We start from the raw sequence: 22,221 nt of genomic DNA on the forward strand, positions 1-22,221 counted from the left end.
TGGTAACGTCAGGCTGTGGCTGCTTGGTTGGCATCTGGCTGAGAATGAAAATATGGGGAACCCCCACACAAATTGTGCATAAATAATGAAAAAAAAAATGCATAGGGTTCCCCCTGTTTTTATTCTCAGCCAAATACCAACCAAGCAGCAACAGCCTCACGTTACCAGGGTGGGCGAGGACCATTGTTACTGGCCCTCCCAAGCCTAAATAATGCCAGCCTGTTACCACCTAGGCCCAGGAGCACCATATTTGACGCTCCCGGCCTGTTGGTACCAGCTCTTCTCGGCACCCCTGTGGCGGTGGGTACCGGGGTAATAATTGGGGGTTAGCGCTAGCTGTTTTTGTGGCTAACGCTAAGCCCTGCTTAGTAAAGGACTCCGTCTATAAGACAGCTTTCACCACTAAGCCTGTAAAGTAAATAAAATTTAAAAAAAACAACACTTTTTAAAAACTTTTATTCCAAAAAACACTCCCCCACAAGCCCTCGTTAACCATTTTATTAAATATAAACAAAAAAAAATGCTGGTCATCGACATAGTCCACCGATTATGAAGAACTCCTCTGCATACACGGATCTGAAGTGAGAAGAAAAAAACACGGAAAATTGGTTAGTACATTTATGGTGCACTCCCTTAGTAAACAGGGAGCCTCCAGCTGTTGCTAAACCACAACTCCCATCATTTCCAGACAGCCTTAGGCTGTCTGGGAAAGATATAACTTGTAATTTAGCAACAGCTGGAGCCACCCTGTTCCTAAACTACAGCTCCTGTCATTGGAGTTGTAGTTTAGCAACAGCTGGAGGCACCAGCCGCTCACCGGCCAATGCGCCTGCACCTACAGCCCGCCCGCTAGCTATTTCAAGACTACAACTCCCTGCATGCCCTAACAGTGAGGACATGCTGGGAATTGTAGTCGCAATGGCTAGCGGACTGGTGGTAGTTGTGGGTGGGTGGCCGGGTTGCGGAGCCGGCCAGCTCCCAGGAATATGAGACTACACTATAATTTCATATTTGCTGGGCGGTTCTCATGTCCTCCTCCGCTCTCCACATCTCCCACCTGCCGTCTACCTGAGCTGTTACAGGACTATAACTCCCAGCATGCCCTTTCAGTGAGGACATGCTGGGAGTTGTAGTTGCAACGGCTGGTAGTTGCGGGCGGGAGGGTGGTCCAGGAGCAGAGCCTGCCGTCTCCCAGATATATGAAAAATACACTTTAATATCGTATTTCCCGGCCTGGGCTGTGATTGGCCGAGACCGACCAGCCAATCACAGCCCAGGCCGGGGAATAGGAAATTAAACTGTGGTTTCATATTTCTGTAAGCCTGCTGGCTCCGCTGCCCTGACCACTCATCTCTCCCCCACTGCGGGGAGATGAGCGGTGGCGGGGGGGGGGGGGGGAGATGAACGGTGGCGGGGGGGGGAGATGAGCGGTGGCGGGGGGGGGAGATGAGCGGTGGCGGGGGGGGGGGAGATGAGCGGTGGCGGGGGGGGGGGGGGGAGATGAGCGGTGGCGGGGGGGGAGATGAGCGGTGGCGGGGGGAGATGAGCGGTGGCGGGGGGGAAATGAGCGGTGGCGGCGGGGGGGAAATGAGCGGTGGCAGCGGGGGGAGATGAGTGGTGGAGCGGGGGGAGATGAGCGGCGGCAGCGGAGGGAGACAAGTGGCGGTGGGGAAGAGATGAGCGGTGGCAGAGAGATGAGTGGCGGGGGGGGGGCGGGTGGCGAGATGAGCAGCGGCGAGGGGGAGATGAGCGGCGGCGACTTTCTAAATTTGCTGAGACCTGGAGCAGAATTGCGACTTTTTGAAGGGGGTTTGCCACTTTCACACATCATAATCACCTGACCACTGCAAAGTGAAAAATGAAATTTGCTTAGGTAAGGCTGTTCGGAACTTTTTTGCTTACCCACAACTTTTATTTTTTGCGACTTTTGTAAGCTAAAAAAAAAAAGGCTCTAAATACCTTGATAAATGTGCCCCATAGTCAACAACACAATCTGTTTTTTGGGTGCTGTCATTACTGTTTATTGTTGTCAAAATGTAGAACATCCCTTTTATCTTAATACCTGGCCAACATCATGTTTACGCTAGTAAGGGCCCTGCTCTCACCCCCTGGTATTGGTTGTATTACCAATGTCTCAGGAGGACTCTTTGATTTTTTCGCACAGTGCTACAAGCTGCAGTGTCTCTGGCTGTGAGGGGGATGCTAGTATGGAAGTTATCCACACAGAGGTGGTGACCTGATCCAGCAGTTGGTACAGCAATTCCCACACAATTTCCCTGCAAACTTCAGGATGGGGGCATTTAAGTGTCTCTTCCTTGTAAGCATACCTGAGATACTATCACAGAGTTTATGGGGGAGATTTATTAAAACCGGTCCAGAGGAAAAGTTGTCCAGTTGCCCATAGCAACCAATCATCTTGCTTCTTTCATTTCTAACAAGGCCTCTGCAAAATGAAAGAAGCAATCTGATTGGTTGCTATGGGCAACTTTTCCTCTGCACTGGTTTTGATAAATCTCCCCCTATATCTTGCCCTCTGATAAGGCATGGGGAGAATTGGAGCTTCCCATTGAAGTTAATCAAGGACCTGACAAGTAAATTGAAATGTACTTTTCTGGGATATAGACCTCTGCAAATTAGATGAAATGATCAATGACCAGCCATAGTTTGAATGGTCATATGTGGGGTCATCTTAGGGTTAGCACATTCCATTGTCATTAGGCTAGGTTTCCAAATGTTTCTGGTGTTTGGCAAGATTGCTGTTGCTGTCTGGAGGGAATCACACTTATTCACCGACCAGGAGGGATTTGCATCTGGTCACTGGCTACCTATACCGTGCATCGCTACTTGGGACCCCCATCCCGGGTCTCGGCTAGGAGGACTACTCTCCGTGGGTGTGAGTGAGTGGTCCCTATCGGACCGGTTCATCATTTATACAGCTGGCACTTACAGATTTATTGCCAGAGTATTAAGTATTTCCATAGTTTCCTATCCATTCCCCTGATGAACCCTGCATTTCTCCTAAATATCCATATGGGGGGGGGGGGGGGAAACGCGTCGGGATTGACTACTGTACTATTTGTGTCTTATCGGGTGACACTTATTCTGATTATAGGAAAGTGCTATTTGACTGGGACCATTGGTTAATGGCCCTGGCATTACACCCATTGTGTATTTTTGGTGTTGATTATTGCTTTTTTGAGGACTACTATTTTATGATGTTATTATTAAATGTTAAGTTTTAGTGAGCTAATCTTACTCTTCTGTGAATTTTTGTCTATTGGCTCTGCATACATCTGTATATCTGTGAATTTGCAGTGAAATTTTATTTTTGAAAGTTGCCTGGTTTTTAATAGAACAGTTGTACTCAAATAAACCTTGAGCATAAACTGGAATGTCACAAAAATAATATATTTATTATTCTGTATATTTTCATACATAAGCAATATAAATAGCATCTTTACTTTCCATAGGTTTTACGGTTTAGCCGCGGCAGAAGCTTGAGGAAGAAAAGAGAGAAGCTGAAAGAGGAAAGACGGGCTCAGTCAGTTCCAAGAGAAGATATTGCAGATAGTAAGGTATGTATTTACTGTAATGCTTCTTAATATTTAATGGTCACAGCCGGTTCTGTAAAGAGATAGATGTACTTACTACTAAAATGTTATAATATCTTGCCTGCCTAGAGGTGTTGGGATGGGTATGTGAAAAATTAAGTTGGGAGTGTTGTTCACTGTCATATTACTGAATCAAGAGTTATTTTCTAGTGTAACCATATTTTATTTCTTGGTTTATTGAGTATATTGTTCTCATCCTTCTAAATACCCATAACCAAGTTAACCTTTGAATTTCATGACATGAAATATAGACATTTGTGGCATATTGTGATTTTAAAATCGTAACTATCCTTTAAGGCAAGTATGTCAGCAGCTGAGGACACCCACAGTAGTGAACAAGTTGGGATTAAACAGGGGGATGGCAAAGATGAACAGCGAGCTTCAACTGCTGGAAATAAACAAAGAAAAGGAAAAAGACCAAAACCAAAAGAAAAGGTACCGGAAGCTCCTGTCACTACAAATACAGCAACCAGAGTATTACATATACCACATCTTCCTTAAAAGCCAGTTAACTAATGGAAACTTCATGTCTAAGTAGCTATATCTAGGCCTGAATGAGTTTGTGCTGCAATACCAGGTGCAAACTATGAATAGGAGTGCCACTGTTTCAGGAAAAGCAGACCCCTTTTTAATTCTGGACAACTCCTTGCTAACTATATTAAGAATATGTGTAGATTATAGAATCATTGTATATGTGAACAAAACCTGTTTCTGCACATCTTCCACTTTGCTTGCACAGTAGATTCTGCTATGACTAATGTAAAGTGCCTTAGACCCTTAAGCCCTATTAACATGGCGCAACTAGTGCTAGGACTGCTTGGAATTGCGCCATCTCCATAGACATGTCAATTCTTTCTGCAGAGTGCGGAATCTGAATTTCTGCTGTGGATGTTTCCGACGTGGAAATTTCTTCATGTGCATGGTGCAGCGGACATATTTACTGACATTGTCCCGTATTTCCTAACATTTCCCCCATATCTCCTGACACTGCCTCCATATTTCCTAACATTGTTCCCATAGCAGGCCCCCTGAAAAAAACAAAAACACTCACCTCTCCTTTGTTCCTCTAAAGCTCCAGACGCTCCACTCCTTGCAGCTTCTATTCTTTATGTGAAGGCAGCAACATACAGAGACGCTGCACGCACAGGGAGCCCTGCCTGAAGCGACAGGACAGAGCTGCAAGGCTCCATCATGTTATGGCTGCAGAGTATTTTGAACCCTGTGTGTGCCTTAACCTCTTAAGGACCCAGGACGTACGGGGACGTCCCCGCACCCTGGGCCTTAAGGACCCAGGACGTCCCCGTACGTCCTGGCGTTTTCCGGTCTCTGCCGCTCGCCGGGCAGAGATCGGAACTGGATGCCTGCTGAAATCCTTCAGCAGGCATCCAGGGCAAACGCCGAGGGGGGCCATGTAGGCCCCCCATGTCGGCGATCGCCGCAAATCGCAAGGGAAATCGCCCTTGCGATCTGCGGCGATACCGGGCTGATCGGGTCTCTGGGACCCGACCGCCCGGTAATTTCGCATGATCCCGGCTGTCACAGACAGCCAGGACCATGCTGGAGTATAGGAGCGAGGTGGCAAACCTGCCACCTCCTCCTATACCCTGCGATCTGTCGGTTAGTTAACCGACCAATCGCAGGAGGGGGGGCGGTTACTTCCTCCCGCCCTGCCCGGCCCCTGAAAGTCCGGAGAGGACGGGAGGAAGACCGGAGGACGCGACGGGGGAGTGCTGGGGACCAGCCCCGGTACTTACCTCGTCCCTGAAGACCCGGATCCCGGCGAGGAAGATGGCGGCGGCGGCGACAGGTGAGTAGATCTTCAGCCGCGGTCGGGCCCTTTACAGCAATGCACGTCGCCGTAAAGCGACATGCATTGCTGTAATAGGACCCTGTAAACTACAACTCCCAGCATGCCCAGACAGCCCTTGGCGTCTGGGCATGCTGGGAGTTGCAGTTTTGCAACATCTGGAGGTCCACAGTTTGGAGACCACTGTGCCCTTCCAGATGTTGCAAAACTACACATCCTCAGCATGCCCTTACTGTCCAGGCGTAGTTCTGTAACATCTGGCCCTTCAGATGTTGCAGAACTACAACTCCCAGCATGCCTGGACAGTTTTGGCATACTGGGGGTTGTAGTTTTGCAACATCTGGAAGGGCACGGATTGGGAACCACTGTATTAGTGGTCTGCAAACTAGTCCTCCAGATGTTGCAAAACTACAACTCCAAGCATGCTGGGAGTTGTAGTTCGGCAACATCTGGCTCTAAAGATGTTGCCGAACAACTACTACTCCCAGCATGCCTGAGAATGTTTGGGAGTTGTGGTTTTGCAACAGCTGGAGGCACACTGGTTGGGAAACATTGTTTCCTAACTCAGTGTTTCCCAACCCGTGTGCCTCCAGCTGTTGCAAAACCACAACTCCCAAACATTCTCAGGCATGCTGGGAGTAGTAGTTTTGCAACAGCTGAAGGTCCCCCCTGTGAATGTACAGGGTACATTCACATGGGCAGGGGCTTACAGTGAGTATCGGGCTGCAAGTTTGCAATGCAGCAAATTTTGCGCGGCAGCTCAAACTCGCTGTAACCCCCCCGCCCATGTGACTGTACCCTAAAAACACTACACTACACTACCACATAATAAAATAAAAAGTAAAAAACACTACATATACACATACCCCCTACACAGCCCCCCTCCCTCCCCAATAAAAATGAAAAACGCCTGGTACGCCACTCTTTCCAAAATGGAGCCTCCAGCTGTTGCAAAACAACAACTCCCAGTATTGCCGGACAGCCGTTGACTGTCCAGGCATGCTGGGAGTTTTGCAACAGCTGGAGGCACCCTGTTTGGGAATCACTGGCGTAGAATACCCCTATGTCCACCCCTATGCAAATCCCTAATTCAGGCCTCAAATGCGCATGGCGCTCTCACTTTGGAGCCCTGTCGTATTTCAAGGCAACAGAAAAGGGTCACATATGGGGTATCGCTGTACTCGGGAGAAATTGACTAACAAATCTTGGGGGTCTTTTTCTCCTTTCACCCCTTATGAAAAGGTGAAGTTGGGGTCTACACCAGCATGTTAGTGTAAAAAAAATAAACTTTTTACACTAACATGCTGGTGTTGCCCTATACTTTTCATTTTGACAAGAGGTAAAGGGGAAAAAAGCCCCCCAAAATTTGTAACGCAATTTCTCCCGAGTACGGAGATACCCCATATGTAGGCGCAAAGTGCTCTGGGGGCGCACAACAAGGCCCAGAAGGGAGAGTGCGCCATGTACATTTGAGGTGATTTGCACAGGGGTGGCTGATTGTTACAGTGGTTTTGACAAACGCAAAAAAAACAAAACCCCACATGTGACCCCATTTCGGAAACTACACCCCTCACGGAATGTAATGAGGGGTGCAGTGAGAATTTACACCCCACTGGTGTCTGACAGATCTTTGGAAGAGTGGGCTGTGCAAATTAAAAATGTTGTACAGCCCACTGTTCCAAAGATATGACAGACACCAGTGGGGGGTAAATGCTCACTGTACGCCTTCTTACGTTCCTCAAGGGGTCTAGTTTCCAAAATGGTATGCCATGTGGGGGTTATTTTGCTGTCCTGGCACCATATGGGCTTCCTAAATGCGACATGACCACCGAGCAAAATTTGCTCTCAAAAAGCCAAATATGACTCCTTCTCTTCTGAGCATTGTAGTTCGCCCATAGTGCACTTCAGGTCAACTTTTGGGGTACCTCCATACTCAGAAGAGATGTGGTTACAAATTTTGGGGGGTATTTTCTGCTATTAACCCTTGCAAAAATGTGAAATTTGGGGGGGAAACACACCTTTTAGTGATTTTTTTTAATTTTTTTTTTACGTATGCAAAAGTCGTGAAACCCCTGTGGGGTATTAAGGCTCACTTTATTTCTTGTTACGTTCCCCGAGGGGTCTAGTTTCCAAAATGGTATGCCATGTGGGGGATTTTTGCTGTCCTGGCACCATAGGGGCTTCCTAAATGCGACATGCCCCCGAGCAAAATTTGCTCTCAAAAAGCCAAATATGACTCCTTCTCTTCTGAGCATTGTAGTTCACCCATAGTACACCTCAGGTCAACTTATGGGGTACCTTCATACTCAGAAGAGATGGGGTTACAATGTTTGGGGGGTATTTTCTGCTATTAACCCTTGCAAAAATGTGAAATTTGGGGGGAAACACACATTTTAGTGAAATTTTATTTTTATTTTTTTACATATGCAAAAGTCGTGAAACACCTGTGGGGTATTACGGCTCACTTTATTCCTTGTTACATACCTCAAGGGGTCTAGTTTCCAAAATGGTATGCCATGTGGGGGATTTTTGCTGTTCTGGCACCATAGGGGCTTCCTAAATGCAACATGCCCCCCAAAAACCATTTAAAAAAAACGTACTCTCCAAAATCCCCTTGTTGCTCCTTCGCTTCTGAGCCCTCTACTGCGCCCGCCGAACACTTTACATAGACATATGAGGTATGTGCTTACTCGAGAGAAATTGGGCTACAAATATAAGTATACATTTTTTCCTTTTTCCCCTTGTAAAAATTCAAAAATTGGGTCTACAAGAACATGCGAGTGTAAAAAATGGAGATTGTGAATTTTCTCCTTCACTTTGCTGCTATTCCTGTGAAACACCTAAAGGGTTAAAACGCGGACTGAATGTCATTTTGAATACTTTGGGGGGTGCAGTTTTTATAATGGGGTCATTTGTGGGGTATTTCTAAAATGAAGACCCTTCAAATCCACTTCAAACCTGAACTGGTCCATGAAAAATTGTGAGTTTGGAAATTTTGTGAAAAATTGGAAAATTGCTGCTGAACTTTGAAGCCCTCTGGTGTCTTCCAAAAGTAAAAACTTGTCAATTTTATGATTCAAACATAAAGTAGACATATTGTATATGTGAATAAAAAAATAAATTATTTGGAATATCCATTTTCCTTACAAGCAGAGAGCTTCAAAGTTAGAAAAATGCAAAATTTTCAAATTTTTCATAAAATTTGGGGATTTTTCACCAAGAAAGGATGCAAGTTACCACAAAATTTTACCACTATGTTAAAGTAGAATATGTCACGAAAAAACAATCTCGGAATCAGAATTATAACTAAAAGCATTCCAGAGTTATTAATGTTTAAAGTGACAGTGGTCAGATGTGCAAAAAAAGGCCGGGTCCTGAGGTGTAAAATGGCTGGGTCCTTAAGGGGTTAAAGGGGTTATCCAGGAAAAACTTTTTTTTATATATGTCAACTGGCTCCAGAAATGTAAACAGATTTGTAAATTAATTCTATTAAAAAATCTTAATCCTTTCAGTACTTATGAGCTTCTGAAGTTGAGGTTGTTCTTTTCTGTCTAAGTGCTCTCTGATGACATGTGTCTCGGGAACCGCCCAGTTTAGAAGAGGTTTGCTATGGGGATTTGCTTCCAAACAGGGTATTTCGTGAGACACGTGTCATCAGAGAGCACTTAGACAGAAAAGAACAACCTTAACTTCAGAAGCTCATAAGTACTGAAAGGATTAAGATTTTTCAATAGAAGTAATTTACAAATCTGTTCAACTTTCTGGAGTTGATATATAAAAAAACTGTTTTTTCCTGGATAACCCCTTTAAAGGTGAAGGAATTCCTGGGTGGCCCCCTCATCTACTGAGCAATCTAGGCTTGTGCATACTTCACCTATAGGGGGTTCTAGTGCCGCATTACATCATTACTCGATAACACATTGAGGGGAATTTGCTAAAACGGTTGTTTTGCACTAGCTTAGTTTGTGCATAGATTTACTATTGTTACACATTAAAAAATTCGGATTGTGTTACACATGCACCTGATTGTGGGTGTCTTTTTTCACATACATCAAAATTTTGGTGCATAAAGTGACTTGACTTCTAATGCACCAAGCAAATCTAGTCACATTTCTAAATACCATATGACTTATACAGTCTTTAGCTACATCCATTTTGCTGTGAGAAAATGAAAATTGACAAGACCGTTAATGCGCCACAATTCTGGCACATGAGGCACAGTAAACAAATCTGCCTTTGTCTCATAAGTAGAATTTCTGTTTCAAGGTAGGGTCACACATGCCGTATTTTGCTGCTGCATATTTTCTTACCCATTAGTCAATGGGTAGCAAAGTCGGCTGCAGAAAATACACAGCATGATCTGGCACCTGCGATGCTACTCTTAAGCTTTAAGAAGGACTATTTTTGTTAACTATTATACCCGCCTATCTCCTAAAATAAAGTATATCATATTATATATTCTCAGATTTCAGCTCTGTCAGACCCAACATCACCTGCAGATCAGCAGCCGTTTTCTGGTGGCCACCAAAGTCATAGCCAGAGGAGAAAGAGCAAACATAGAACGTCCTCCCCATCATTCCCGCCTCATGAGGCCAGGGCCTACCAACTGTACACATTATACAGGGGAAAAGATGGCAAGGTTATGCAGGTAACGTGTGAATGTTCTGTGTACAACAAATAAGGCAAAAGCACATGACTCAAGTACTGTACTATATTTTATTGAACCAAAATAGAGACGTTATTGTTTAGAGATAATGGGGGAGATTTATCAAAACCTGTGTAAAGAAAAAGTTGCCCAGTTGCCCATAGCAACCAATCAGATCGCTTCTTTCATTTTGCAGAGGCCTTGTTGAAAGTGAAAGAAGCGATCTGATTGGTTGCTATGGGCAACTGGGCAAATTTTCCTCTGGACAGGTTTTGATAAATCTCCCTCAATATTTTGGTAAATATTGGTAAAAATCCATTGATGATTTTTTTTACTCTAGGCTCCTATTAATGGATGTCGCTGTGAGCCTCTCCTTAATAAGCTTGAGAATCAGTTAGAGGCCACTAAAGAAGAAATAAAGGCAGAGATTGTGACTGTGCAAGATCAGATGAATGCAAAACTTGGACAGATGGACACTAAAACCCAGCACCAGGTGTGACAAACTACAGTGTCATGGTGTAGAAAGCTGAAATCTAGTCTCATGCTCATTGTTACTAAACATTTTGCAGTTACGTGTTCTGGACAAGCTGATGATGGAGCGGATGTCTGCAGAGAGAGCAGAATGTGTCTGTCGCCTTCAGCAGCAAACGGATGTGCAAAAGATGGAAGCTGAAAAACGTCAGGTACACACAGTCACTATGCAGTGATCCCTCAACTTACAATGGCCTCAACATACAATAGTTTCAACATACAGTGGTCTTTTCTGGACCATTGTAAGTTGAAACCAGACTCAACATAAAATGCTACTGACCGTCCAGATCTGTGAAACGTGTCAATGGCCGGAAGAACTGACCAATCAGAATGAGCATTTACTGGTAAAACCCCTGTATTATTGAAGCGTATCCACTGACTGATGTCTCGTAGCGCCCCCTACAGTACAGGGAAGTATTACATGTTCTGTACACTTTACCTGTCCCAGGGTTAGCTGCTCCTCTGGACACAGGTGAGGGCGGCTCCATGTTACTTTTTTAGGACATTGCATGTACTGTACAGGACCCCGAAGAAGTTCCTGTCCTCTACATAGACCAGTGTTTCCCAAGCAGGGTGCCCCCAGCTGTTGCAAAACTACAACTCCCAGCATGCCTGGACAGCCTTTGGCTGTCCAGGCATGCTGGGAGTTGTAGTTTTGCAACAGCTGGAGGCTCCATGCTTGGGAAACACTGACATAGACAGTGATTTACAGCTCCCAGCAGATCTTTCTTACTTTTATATGTAAGGACTTGCTTTATCTATATTAGTTATCTAATTATTTTTCTTTAATTCTCACTTTTTTCCTATTTTTGGATGACATTTTGGTGCCTTTAGAACCAATTACCAGGTTTCCATAGAGTTCTGGTCTCGACATACAATGGTTTCAACATGAATAATGTAACTTGAGGGACTTGGTTAAGACATATAACTGAAAAGCCTCAGTAAATGGTGCTCATACACTTTTAATAGCTGTCAGTTAAACATTTATTAGGGTGGGTTCACATTATGTTTGTGGGTGGGTTCACACTACGTGTACGGGTGACGGATCCTGTTGGGAGGAGCGAAAACCACGGTTTTGGGCCAGGTTAGAAAACAGTCTACGGGGCAAAAATGAGCCGACCGGAGTCAGCGTTTGACTCCGGTCGGCTCATTGAAATGAATGGGGTTTGGGCTAGATGGGATACGGTAGTGGCCGGTTTTTGCTCCTCTCAACCAGATCCGGCACTCGTACACTACAAACGTAGTGTGAACCCAGCCTTAGGCATACAGCTATCCTTCCCTGCTAACCCATGCACCTGTTGTTTGGCTTGGCCTGCGTATAAACATTTGGGGAAAGCAAAATACTTCCCTGCTAGTTTTCTTGTTGAAGTTATTGTGAAAAAGCAGGTCAAAACTGCAAGGGGTAGAATATTGAAGTGGTGTAAATTCTGTAGGCGAATACTTACAAACGTTATTTGTATGGATACTACAGGTACATAATTGTAGAACTTACACACAGCTTTATTTTTAGGTTTCTGTTGTGAATGAACTGAAAACTTGGTGTTTACTAAAAATCCAAAACCTTGAGTTAAAACTTTCTGGAGATTCCAGACCGCCAAAGACAAAGCCATCTCCTTCATCGTCGACAGATCACCCTATTTCGGACAGTCCAAACAGCAGCAAGGAATGCAACAGTGTAGACATATGTGACGTTCCACAGTCCTCCATCCAACACATATATGCCACCACGCAGAGCAGTATATCCGATGAACCTGTCAGAGAGCAGTCACTTCTCCCAGAGGAAAACAGCAGAAGGCACCAGATTGCTCCTACTAAAGAATTCATGGTGTGTGCATGTAAGTCAGCCAGAATATTAATTTGATGATGCATGCTAATAAAAGGGGATGGATGCAATGGAAACAGTCATAGGAATCATCTGCTTATTGGAGTTATAATAAAAAAATTAGGGGGAACCCATGGATATAATATTAAAATATAAAGTATAAATAAAGTGGAAAACACTGAGCAAAACAATAGCACCTTTCCTTGCTACAATCCCATAGTCCCCTTTGATACACATAAAAAAAAGTGCCAAGCATTGTATTAACTGCATTAGCCAAATAACATACATTTTCAAGTCTATACTTTTTGGTTTGACTGAAATAATCTGGTTTTATACTAAACAACAAAATTGTTGGAGACATCACTTAAAAGGTGGTGTGTTTGATATTTAGTTCTATACATGTTGTACAGTGCTGCATGTCAATGGAGGTTTTGTGATAGACTGTCTATCTAACTGCTACCATATGTGTACAGGATGAGCATTATGTTTTATCCAATACAAATGAATGAGCTGGAAAGACAGAACATGGCCTACTGGAAAATCTTAACACGCATTCATACTCTATAATTTGCCTTGGACGCATTGAGTGTTTATCACTTCACTTTAAATGAGGTTCAGATAATGTAAAGTAATGCATCTGGTTTTTAATAATTTTCTTGCACCATATGTCATAGGGAGTGGGGAAAACTTAAAGTCTCACTTGTAGAGAAGGATCTAGGTGTTACTTGTATATCCCAAACTATGCAATGTGAATTAGCTGCTTCTAATGCCAGCAGAATATTTTCATGTATTCAGAGGCATAGACCCATGTGACTGGGACATATTATCATTTTACAAAGAAGTAACATAGTTTGTAAATAAAAAAATTATAATAATAATAAATGAAGTTCTAATCTAGCCTATGAGCTTTCAATTCGGAGAAAGGAAAAAAAAACATACTGAAGAAGATTTTTCCTTATTTTAGGGAGAAAAATTCCCTCCAAATATGTCAATCAGAATAAATCCCTGAAAAAACGACCCTTGTCAAGAATCTAGTCACTATACCTATATATTACTCTCTAGATATGCATCTAGGCCTCTTTGAACTCTTGTAGTGAGTTCACCGTGACCATTTTCTCCAGTAGAGAGTTCTATAGTCTTACTGCTCTTACAATAAATAACCCCTTTCTATGTTGGTGTAGAAACTTTTTCCTCTGGGCATATTGGTACAGTCTTGGGTGCAAATAGACCAGAAGAGATCTTTGAAGTAATAAATCAAGGAACAATACATAGTTATTAGGACACCCTAACCTGTCTGTTTTTTAAACTTAATAACCTGTCATATCACAGGAAAAAAAAATGCTTATATATGTTACTCACTAGGTCATACAGATGCTTTACTTGCCTTTTTTCCATGTCTTGCTTCTGTATTTGGCTCACAAATCCCTTTGTTTTGCTGCATTTATTCTGACGTCCGCTGCTCAGGATGGGGGGCGTGTCCAAGGCAAGCACTGAGCCTGCCCTTGCTTACCATTCATTCACTTCATTTTCTGTGCTGGGTCTCTTCATCCAATCACCATAGGCTGCTCTGTAACCCCCTTCTCTCTGGACAGAACAGGAGTGAGCAAAGAGGAGAGTAGTCCAGCCCTCACTGGACTATGTCCATGCCTGTGCTTTAGCTGGGGAAAACATGAGGCTTGAGTCAGACAGGATTATGTTCTGGATGGTATGGGGACGCCTAGTGGTGTTATTTATAAGCCATGAGTTCTATGAAAAGGAGATAAGATTTTTTTATGAAGTAGATTAGAAAGGTTAATGTTTTGCCAAGATGTACAAGATATACAGTGGGGATCAAAAGTTTGGGCACCCCAGGTAAAAATTTGTATTAATGTGCATAATGAATCTAAAAAAAGATGGAAAAATATCCAAAAGGCATCAAATTACAGATTAGACATTCTTATAATATGTCAACAAAAGTTAGATTTTATTTCCATCATTTACACTTTCAAAATAACAGAAAACAAAAAAATGGTGTCTGCATAAGTTTGGGCACCCTGCAGAGTTAATATCTTGTACTGCCCCCTTTGATAAGTATCACAGCTTGTAAAAGCTTTTTGTAGCCAGCCAAGAGAATTTCAATTCTTGTTTGAGGTATCTTTGCCCACTCTCCCTTACAAAAGTCTTTTTTGGGCTGTCTGTCATGCACTGCTCTTTTAAGGTCTATCCATAGAGTTTCAATTATGTTGAGGTCAGGAGATTGTGAAGGCCATGGCAAAACCTTCGGTTTATGCCTCTTGATGTAATCCCCCGTGGATTTCGAGGTGTGTTTAGGATCATTATCTATTTGTAGAAGCCATCCTCTCTTTAACTTTAGCTTTTTCACAGATGGCATCAAGTTAGCATCCAAAATTTGCTGAAATTTTATTAAATTCATTTTTCCTTCTACTCGTGAGGTGTTCCCTGTGCCACTGGCTGCAATACAATGCAAAAGCATGATTGATCCACCCTCATGCTTAACAGTTGGACAGAGGTTCTTTTCATTAAATTCTGTTCCCCTTCTTCTCCAAACGTACCTTTGCTCATTCCGGACAAAAAGTTCAATTTTAACCTCATCGGTCCACAGAACTTGTTTCCAAAATGCATCAGGCTTGTCTATATGTTCATTTGCAAAGTTCAAACGCTGATTTTTGTGGTGAGGATGTAGAAGAGGTTTTCTTCTGATGACTCTTCCATGAAGACCATATTTATACAAGTATCTCTTTATAGTGGAATAGTGTACCACAACTCCAGTGTCTGCCAGATCTTTCTGGAGGGATTGTGCAGTCAAACGTGGGTTTTGAACTGTTTTTCTCACAATCCTGTGAGCTGTTCTGTCTATTTTCTTGGTCTTCCAGATCTTGCTTTTACTTCCACTGTTCCTGATGACTGCCATTTCTTAATTACATTCCGAACAGAGGATATTGACATCTGAAAACTTTTTGCTATCTTCTTATAGCCTTCTCCAGCTTTGTGAGCATCAACTATTTTCAGTTTCAGATTTCTAGGCAACTGCTTAGAAGAACCCATGGTGCTGATTGTTGGGGCAAGGTCAGATGAGTCTAGGCATTTAAAACCTTTGAGATTGACATCACCTGGTCTTCCCAGATGATGATTGAGAACAATCCATGACACTGGCAGGTCTCAGCTTTGCAAAGGGGGCAGTGCATGCTATAAATTCTGCAGGGTGCCCAAACTTTTGCAGACACCATTTTTTTGTTTTCTGTTATTTTGAAAGTGTAAATGATGGAAATAAAATCTAACTTTTGTTGACATATTATAAGAATGTCTAATCTGTAATGTGATGCCTTTTGGAGATTTTTCCATCTTTCCTTGGCTTCTTTATGCACATTAATACAAATTTTTACCTGGTGTGCCCAAACTTTTAATCCCCACTGTAAAGAGTTTTTGAATCTAACAGTGCCCATTTAATTTCCATTACCTTGCTGAGTACAGGAGTCCACCAATTCCCTTTATTAATCTGGTTGCCCCTCTTGTAACCCACTTGAGCTCTACTATGTGTGTTCATCTGTTCATTGTGTTTATGTCAGTTTTATCATGTTATCAACTTTTCCATTTAGTATCATCTGCAAAAATGGATACTTTATTGTGCAATCCCAGACAAGATACAAGATAATTAATAAAGGGGAGTAATGGTTCATATGTATTCCTGTGGCACCGCACTGCTAATAGTGACCCAGTCAGAGTTTGTGTCATTAATAGTGTTGAGCGGCATAGGCCATATTCGAATTCGCGAATATTCGTGAATATATGGACGAATATTCGTCATATATTCGCGAATATTCGCATATTCAAAAAAATTCTCATTTTATTTTCGCATATTATATGCGAAAATTAGCACATACAAAATTAACATAAGCGGAAATTCGCATATGCGAAAATTAGCATATACAAGTTTTCGTATATGCGAAAATTCGCACACCAGTCTCACACAGTAGTATTAGAGCCTTCTTTACACCACACAAGCTGGAAGCAGAGAGGGATGATCACTGTGATGTGTACTGTGAAAAAAAATAAAAAATAAAAATAAAAAAACGAATATTCGTAATTACGAATATATAGTGCTATATTCGCGAATATTCGCGAATTCGCGAATAAAATTTGCATTGCGAATATTCGCGAGCAACACTAGTCATTAACAATCACCCCATTTTCTATCACCAGTTACAATCATTTTCAATGATATTGGAAATTGTTCTATTCTGATCCCCTAAGTTTCTGTATTAGGGCCAATTTTTTGCACCGTGGTCTGTAGTTTTCATTGCTACCACATTTGCATATATGTGACTCTTTAATTACTTTTTATTCTTTTTTTTTCTGGAATGTGATGTGACTGAAAATCAGCAATTTTTGACTTTGAATTTTTTTTACGGTTACACCGTTCACTGTGGGGGTGGGGCGGTCATTAACATTATATTTTAATAGTTGTGACATTTACGCACATGGCGATGCAAAATATGTTGGCTTTTATTTACATATTAGTTACTCGCTGCAGTGCCGTACATTTTCGTTGCATGTCCCAGTCATTTCAGGTGACTTTTCAGGATAAGCTTTCCCATGTGTGTACATGTCTACAGTATTTCAGGGAAGAGTATTTTTGTTTACTTGTATCCCACCACATTTGAGCTGTACATTGCCAGTATACATTAGGATACTGGTAAATATATGCTGACATATACAGTGGTGTGCCCACTGGCTTTAATGGTCAGTGGGAACTCCTTGGTACACTATACAGTATGTCAGACATACATTTTTATCAGTATCCTAATGTATGGTGGCTACGTACAGGCCGCCCATGGTGTGAACCTCACCTCACTGGTTATTAAACAGGTTTAGGATATGAAAAGCTTATGAATTGTATTTTTCTTACAACATTTTATTTACGTTTAGTTACTATTTTTATGATAGCAGATCAGAATAAACCTTGAAGGAAGGAGGAGAGGGAGACTGTGAGTATATCAATGTTTTTTTTTTGGCATGTAGAGTAAAGCTGTGAGGGTTCACACTTGTTCACACGATGGAATGTCTGCCTAGAAAATTTCTGGGCGGACATTCCACAGACAGCGCTAGGACCGATTGGAGATGCATTTCCACATGGATTCCACAAAAATAATTGACATGTCAGCTTCTTCAGCGAGGCCGGATTTGGGATTGTGTACAGTGCCACCAAAATCCCATTAAATGAAATAGAATTTCCAATCAAAATTCTTCAGCCATATTCTGCTTGAAATTCCGTCATGTGAATATGGCTTAAGGGTTTGTTCACATCATGTTTGGCAATCCTGTTGAAACATCCACTTTTTTCTTCATGGATCTGTTAATAAATCTATTGGTTTTAAATGGGGCGTCCTTCATGGTTAAAAGTGTCCGTTTGAGTAGGATACATTTTTTTTAATAGGACAGATGGTGATTGTGTCATTGTTCTGTCCTCTTAAAAAAACACAGGATTTTGACTGATTTCGTTTTTTTTTTTTACAGTGCAAGTCTATAGAGACATGATGCTGCAGACATTCTGTTGTACTATCCTTTTGGTCATCTGTTTTTTATTAAACTTGCAATTGTTTTTAACAGGATCAGTTTAAAAATGGATACAAACGGATACAATGGATCCATACCAACAAATATAGTTTATATTAAAGATTTCTGTTGCACTCTGTAAAAAATGATATTGGTAATTGGTAATCTTGGACTATTTTACAACTAACCAGTTTTATTTTTTTCTCAATAGCCATAGAGCAACCACCGCTTATGTCTAGTGTGCAACCTGCTGTAAGATCTAAAGAAAAAGCAAGCTGTACATCTTCCTTCAGGCATCAGCCAGGCCTATCCACTTCCAGCCTTCCCAACCCTAAAATGAGACATGCTAAAATCCATCCTACCACCAAGAACTTATCAGATGCCAAGAAAGAAGAGCAACAGATCATAAACCTTATGGACAAAGGGACACAGACAAAAAAATGTGCGAAAATCAGTCAGCTTAGACAGAGAGGATTCTTGTCTGGACATCAAAATCAAGGTTGTAGTACAACTAGCGAGCAGACTGGTCCACTGGTGAAGGACACATCTCAAGCGCTGGAAATCACTCAATATTTCTTTGAGGCAGTATCTACCCAAATGGAAAGATGGTATGAAAGAAAGATAGAGGAAGCCAAGTCCCAAGCAGACGAGAGGGCAAATGAAGATAAGGCAGCCTTACAGCAACATATAAGGAGCCTAGAAGAGGAGCTTGTGAAGTTAAGGACTAAATTACAGAAGGAAAGCTAGCAACAAAGCATCTGTACAAAGGAACTGTACAAACAGTCTTCACCACCAAACTCAGTGTTTTATAAAAATATTCTGAGTCCTTTTTGCATGATTATACATGGCAACTTACTGTAAAGTCAATTTTAACATTGACAAATACATGGCATGCAACAATACTATATGTTAACAATTGCACGGCCTAACCATTTGGTACATATTCTAACTTCTGTCTGTAGTAACATCCAGTTCAGCTATCATGTGCCATATACTCACTGTTTACTCTGCTGTACATTTGATGCTCTAATGTAGTAGACAAGTGCATGTACCACATTGCACTACCATCTGCCATGCCAGCTCCTTCTGACAGTGAATGTGTGGTGTGACACACGTGCTTTGCTATCGAGAGTACCATGAGCCAAAATTGAGATAGTCTTAGAGATGTTGTTATATTTGCAAGTTACTTGCCCCATAAGTAAAAATAGATTGCGACCATAATTTTCACACAAAGTCAGCATTTTGAAATTGAAAATCTGGCACTTACATCTGCCTAGCATGGACTAGTCCATGGAATGACCCACATTTGTTTCTGAAATGTATCAAAAAGCAAAATTGATTCATTGAAGGAACTGCTCCTAGTGACAGAGGATAAAAGGTGCTGTCAGAAAAGGTGTCATGCAAAGCACCTGTGTAACATCAACATTTGGACTGCAGAAAATTACACTTCTGGAGTGCACTGGATAGCTGAGTATCAGTGTAATCTCACTTACTTAATTGAATAGTAAAGTCACTACAAATTTATTCTTTGCTGTACCTCTTTTTTGACCCCCAATTTATTGCCAAAATGGGCTGTCTGCAAGAATCCTTGAAATATTTAAAGAACCTTCATCTCTTTACAGAGAAACAAACCTCAACTACACAATTGTCTGTCTATGCCTAGCCACAATTTACAGGGGGGATGAATCTATATATCTATATATATATATATATATATATATATATATATAAAACTCAACGTGTGTGTATGTATGTATGTTCCACAATGTTACTTATATGTCAACAACAAACATAGGATAGGTGATTTAACCCTTACTCACCCCCATTTGCCAGGGGCGGGGTTTATGTTTAAAGTCCCATACAAGTCAATGGGAAATATATGTTACCGCATAACTTCCAAACGGCTGGAGATATTTGGATAATACTTAGTCACATGTTACTTATATGTCCACTTAAAATATTGGATAGTTAATTTAACCCTTAACCACCCCCATTTGTGAGGGTCAGGGTTTTTGTTTAACCCCTTAAGGACGCAAGACGTAAATGTACGTCCTGGTGAGGTTGTACTTAACGCACCAGGACGTACATTTACGTCCTGGGCATAACCGCGGGCATCGGAGCGATGCCCGTGTCATGCGTGGCTGATCCCGGCTACTGATCGCAGCCAGGGACCCGCCGGCAATGGCCGTTCTCGCGGGCGTTCGCCATTAACCCCTCAGGTGCCGGGATCAATACAGATCCCGGCATCTGCGGCAGTGCGCGATTTGAATGAATGATCGGATCGCCCGCAGCGCTGCTGCGGGGATCCGATCATTCAGAACGCAGCACGGAGGTCCCCTCTCCTGCCTCCGTCCGGCTCCCGGCGTCTCCTGCTCCGGTCTGTGATCGAGCAGACCAGAGCAGAAGATGACCGAAAACACTGATCTGTTCTATGTCCTATACATAGAACAGATCAGTATTAGCAATCATGGTATTGCTATGAATAGTCCCCTATGGGGACTATTCAAGTGTAAAAAAAAAATTAAAAAAATTTAAAAGTAAAAGTAAAAAAAAAAGTGAAAAATCCCCTCCCCCAATAAAAAAGTAAAACGTCCGTTTTTTTCCTATTTTACCCCCAAAAAGCGTAAAAAATTTTTTTATAGACATATTTGGTATCGCCGCGTGCGTAAATGTCCGAACTATTAAAATAAAATGTTAATGATCCCGTACGGTGAACAGCGTGAACGAAAAAAAAAAAGTCCAAAATTCCTACTTTTTTAATACATTTTATTAAAAAAAAAATTATAAAAAATGTATTAAAAGTTTTTTGTATGCAAATGTGGTATCAAAAAAAAGTACAGATCATGGCGCAAAAAATGAGCCCCCATACCGCCGCTTATACGGAAAAATAAAAAAGTTAGAGGTCATCAAAATAAAGGGATTATAAACGTACTAATTTGGTTAAAAAGTTTGTGATTTTTTTTAAGCGCAACAATAATATAAAAGTATGTAATAATGGGTATCATTTTAATCGTATTGACCCTCAGAATAAAGAACACACGTCATTTTTACCATAAATTGTACGGCGTGAAAACGAAACCTTCCAAAATTAGCAAAATTGCGTTTTTTGTTTTAATTTCCCCACAAAAATAGTGTTTTTTGGTTGCACCATACATTTTATGATATAATGAGTGATGTCATTACAAAGGACAACTGGTTGCGCAAAAAACAAGCCCTCATACTAGTCTGTGAATGAAAATATAAAAGAGTTACGATTTTTAGAAGGCGAGGAGGAAAAAATGAAAACTTAAAAATTAAATTGTCCTTAAGGCCAAAATGGGCTGAGTCCTTAAGGGGTTAAAGTCCCATGAAAATCAATGGGAAATGTATGTTCCCACATAACTTCTGTACGGCTGGAGATATTTCAATACCTGGTGCACATATTACGGGTCGGGATATGAGGTCAGGATAGGAGGTCGAGTTAGGAGGTCGGGATATGAGGACAGGATTTGAGGAAGGGATAGGAGGTCGAGATAGGAGGTCGGGATATGAGGACGGGATAGGAGGTTGAGATAGGAGGTCGAGTTAGGAGGTCAGGATATGAGGACGGGATAGGAGGTCGAGATAGGAGGTGGAGGTGGAGATAGGAGGACAGGATAGGAGGTCGGGATAGGAGGTCGGGTTAGGAGGTCGGGTTAGGAGGTCGGGATAGGAGGTCGGGATAGGAGGTCGAGATAGGAGGAGGGGATAGGAGGTCGAGTTAGGAGGTTGGGATATGAGAACGGGATAAGAGGACGGGATAGGAGGTCGAGTTAGGAGGTCAGGATAGGAGGACGGGATAGGAGGTGGAGATAGGAGGACAGGATAGGAGGTTGGGATAGGAGGTCGGGATAGGAGGATGGGATAGGAGGTCAAGATAGGAGGTCGGGATAGGAGGTCGAGTTAGGAGGTCGGGATAGGAGGACGGGATAAGAGGTGGAGATAGGAGGTGGAGATAGGAGGACGGGATAGGAGGTCAGGATATGAGGACGGAATAGGAGGTCGAGATAGGAGGTAGGGATAGGAGGTCGGGATAGAAGGATGGGATAGGAGGGTGGGATAGGAGGTTGAGTTAGAAGGTCAGGATATGAGGTGGAGATAGGAGGACGGGATAGGAGGACGGGTTAGGAGGTCGGAATAGGAGGTCGGGATATGAGGACGGAATAGGAGGTTGAGTTAGGAGGTCAGGATATGAGGTGGAGATAGGAGGACGGGATAGGAGGACGGGTTAGGA

The 22,221-nt window shown here is 42.3% G+C and overlaps 1 protein-coding gene across 7 annotated transcripts in view; it reads left to right on the top strand.

Annotated features, from left to right (window-relative positions):
• Nucleotides 1-19,493, top strand: part of ANKRD6 (ankyrin repeat domain 6) — a 186,334-nt gene extending 166,841 nt beyond the window's left edge. For 3 of the 7 annotated variants that reach the window (XM_056566103.1, XM_056566101.1, XM_056566100.1), the window contains 7 exons: nt 3,471-3,575; nt 3,909-4,046; nt 9,884-10,066; nt 10,404-10,556; nt 10,633-10,746; nt 12,105-12,429; nt 18,181-19,493. In XM_056566103.1, the coding sequence (XP_056422078.1) occupies nt 3,471-3,575; nt 3,909-4,046; nt 9,884-10,066; nt 10,404-10,556; nt 10,633-10,746; nt 12,105-12,429; nt 18,181-18,716 (1,554 nt within the window). In that variant the 3' untranslated portion in view covers nt 18,717-19,493. Of the gene's footprint in view, nt 1-3,470; nt 3,576-3,908; nt 4,047-9,883; nt 10,067-10,403; nt 10,557-10,632; nt 10,747-12,104; nt 12,430-17,360; nt 17,402-18,180 lie in introns of all 7 variants that reach the window. The other 4 variants (XM_056566105.1, XM_056566106.1, XM_056566107.1 and 1 more) reach the window with 4 other exon arrangements.
• Nucleotides 19,494-22,221: the final 2,728 nt, after the last annotated feature.

The sequence above is a fragment of the Hyla sarda genome, chromosome 3 (assembly GCF_029499605.1).
Source record: "Hyla sarda isolate aHylSar1 chromosome 3, aHylSar1.hap1, whole genome shotgun sequence".
Lineage (NCBI taxonomy): Eukaryota > Metazoa > Chordata > Amphibia > Anura > Hylidae > Hyla > Hyla sarda.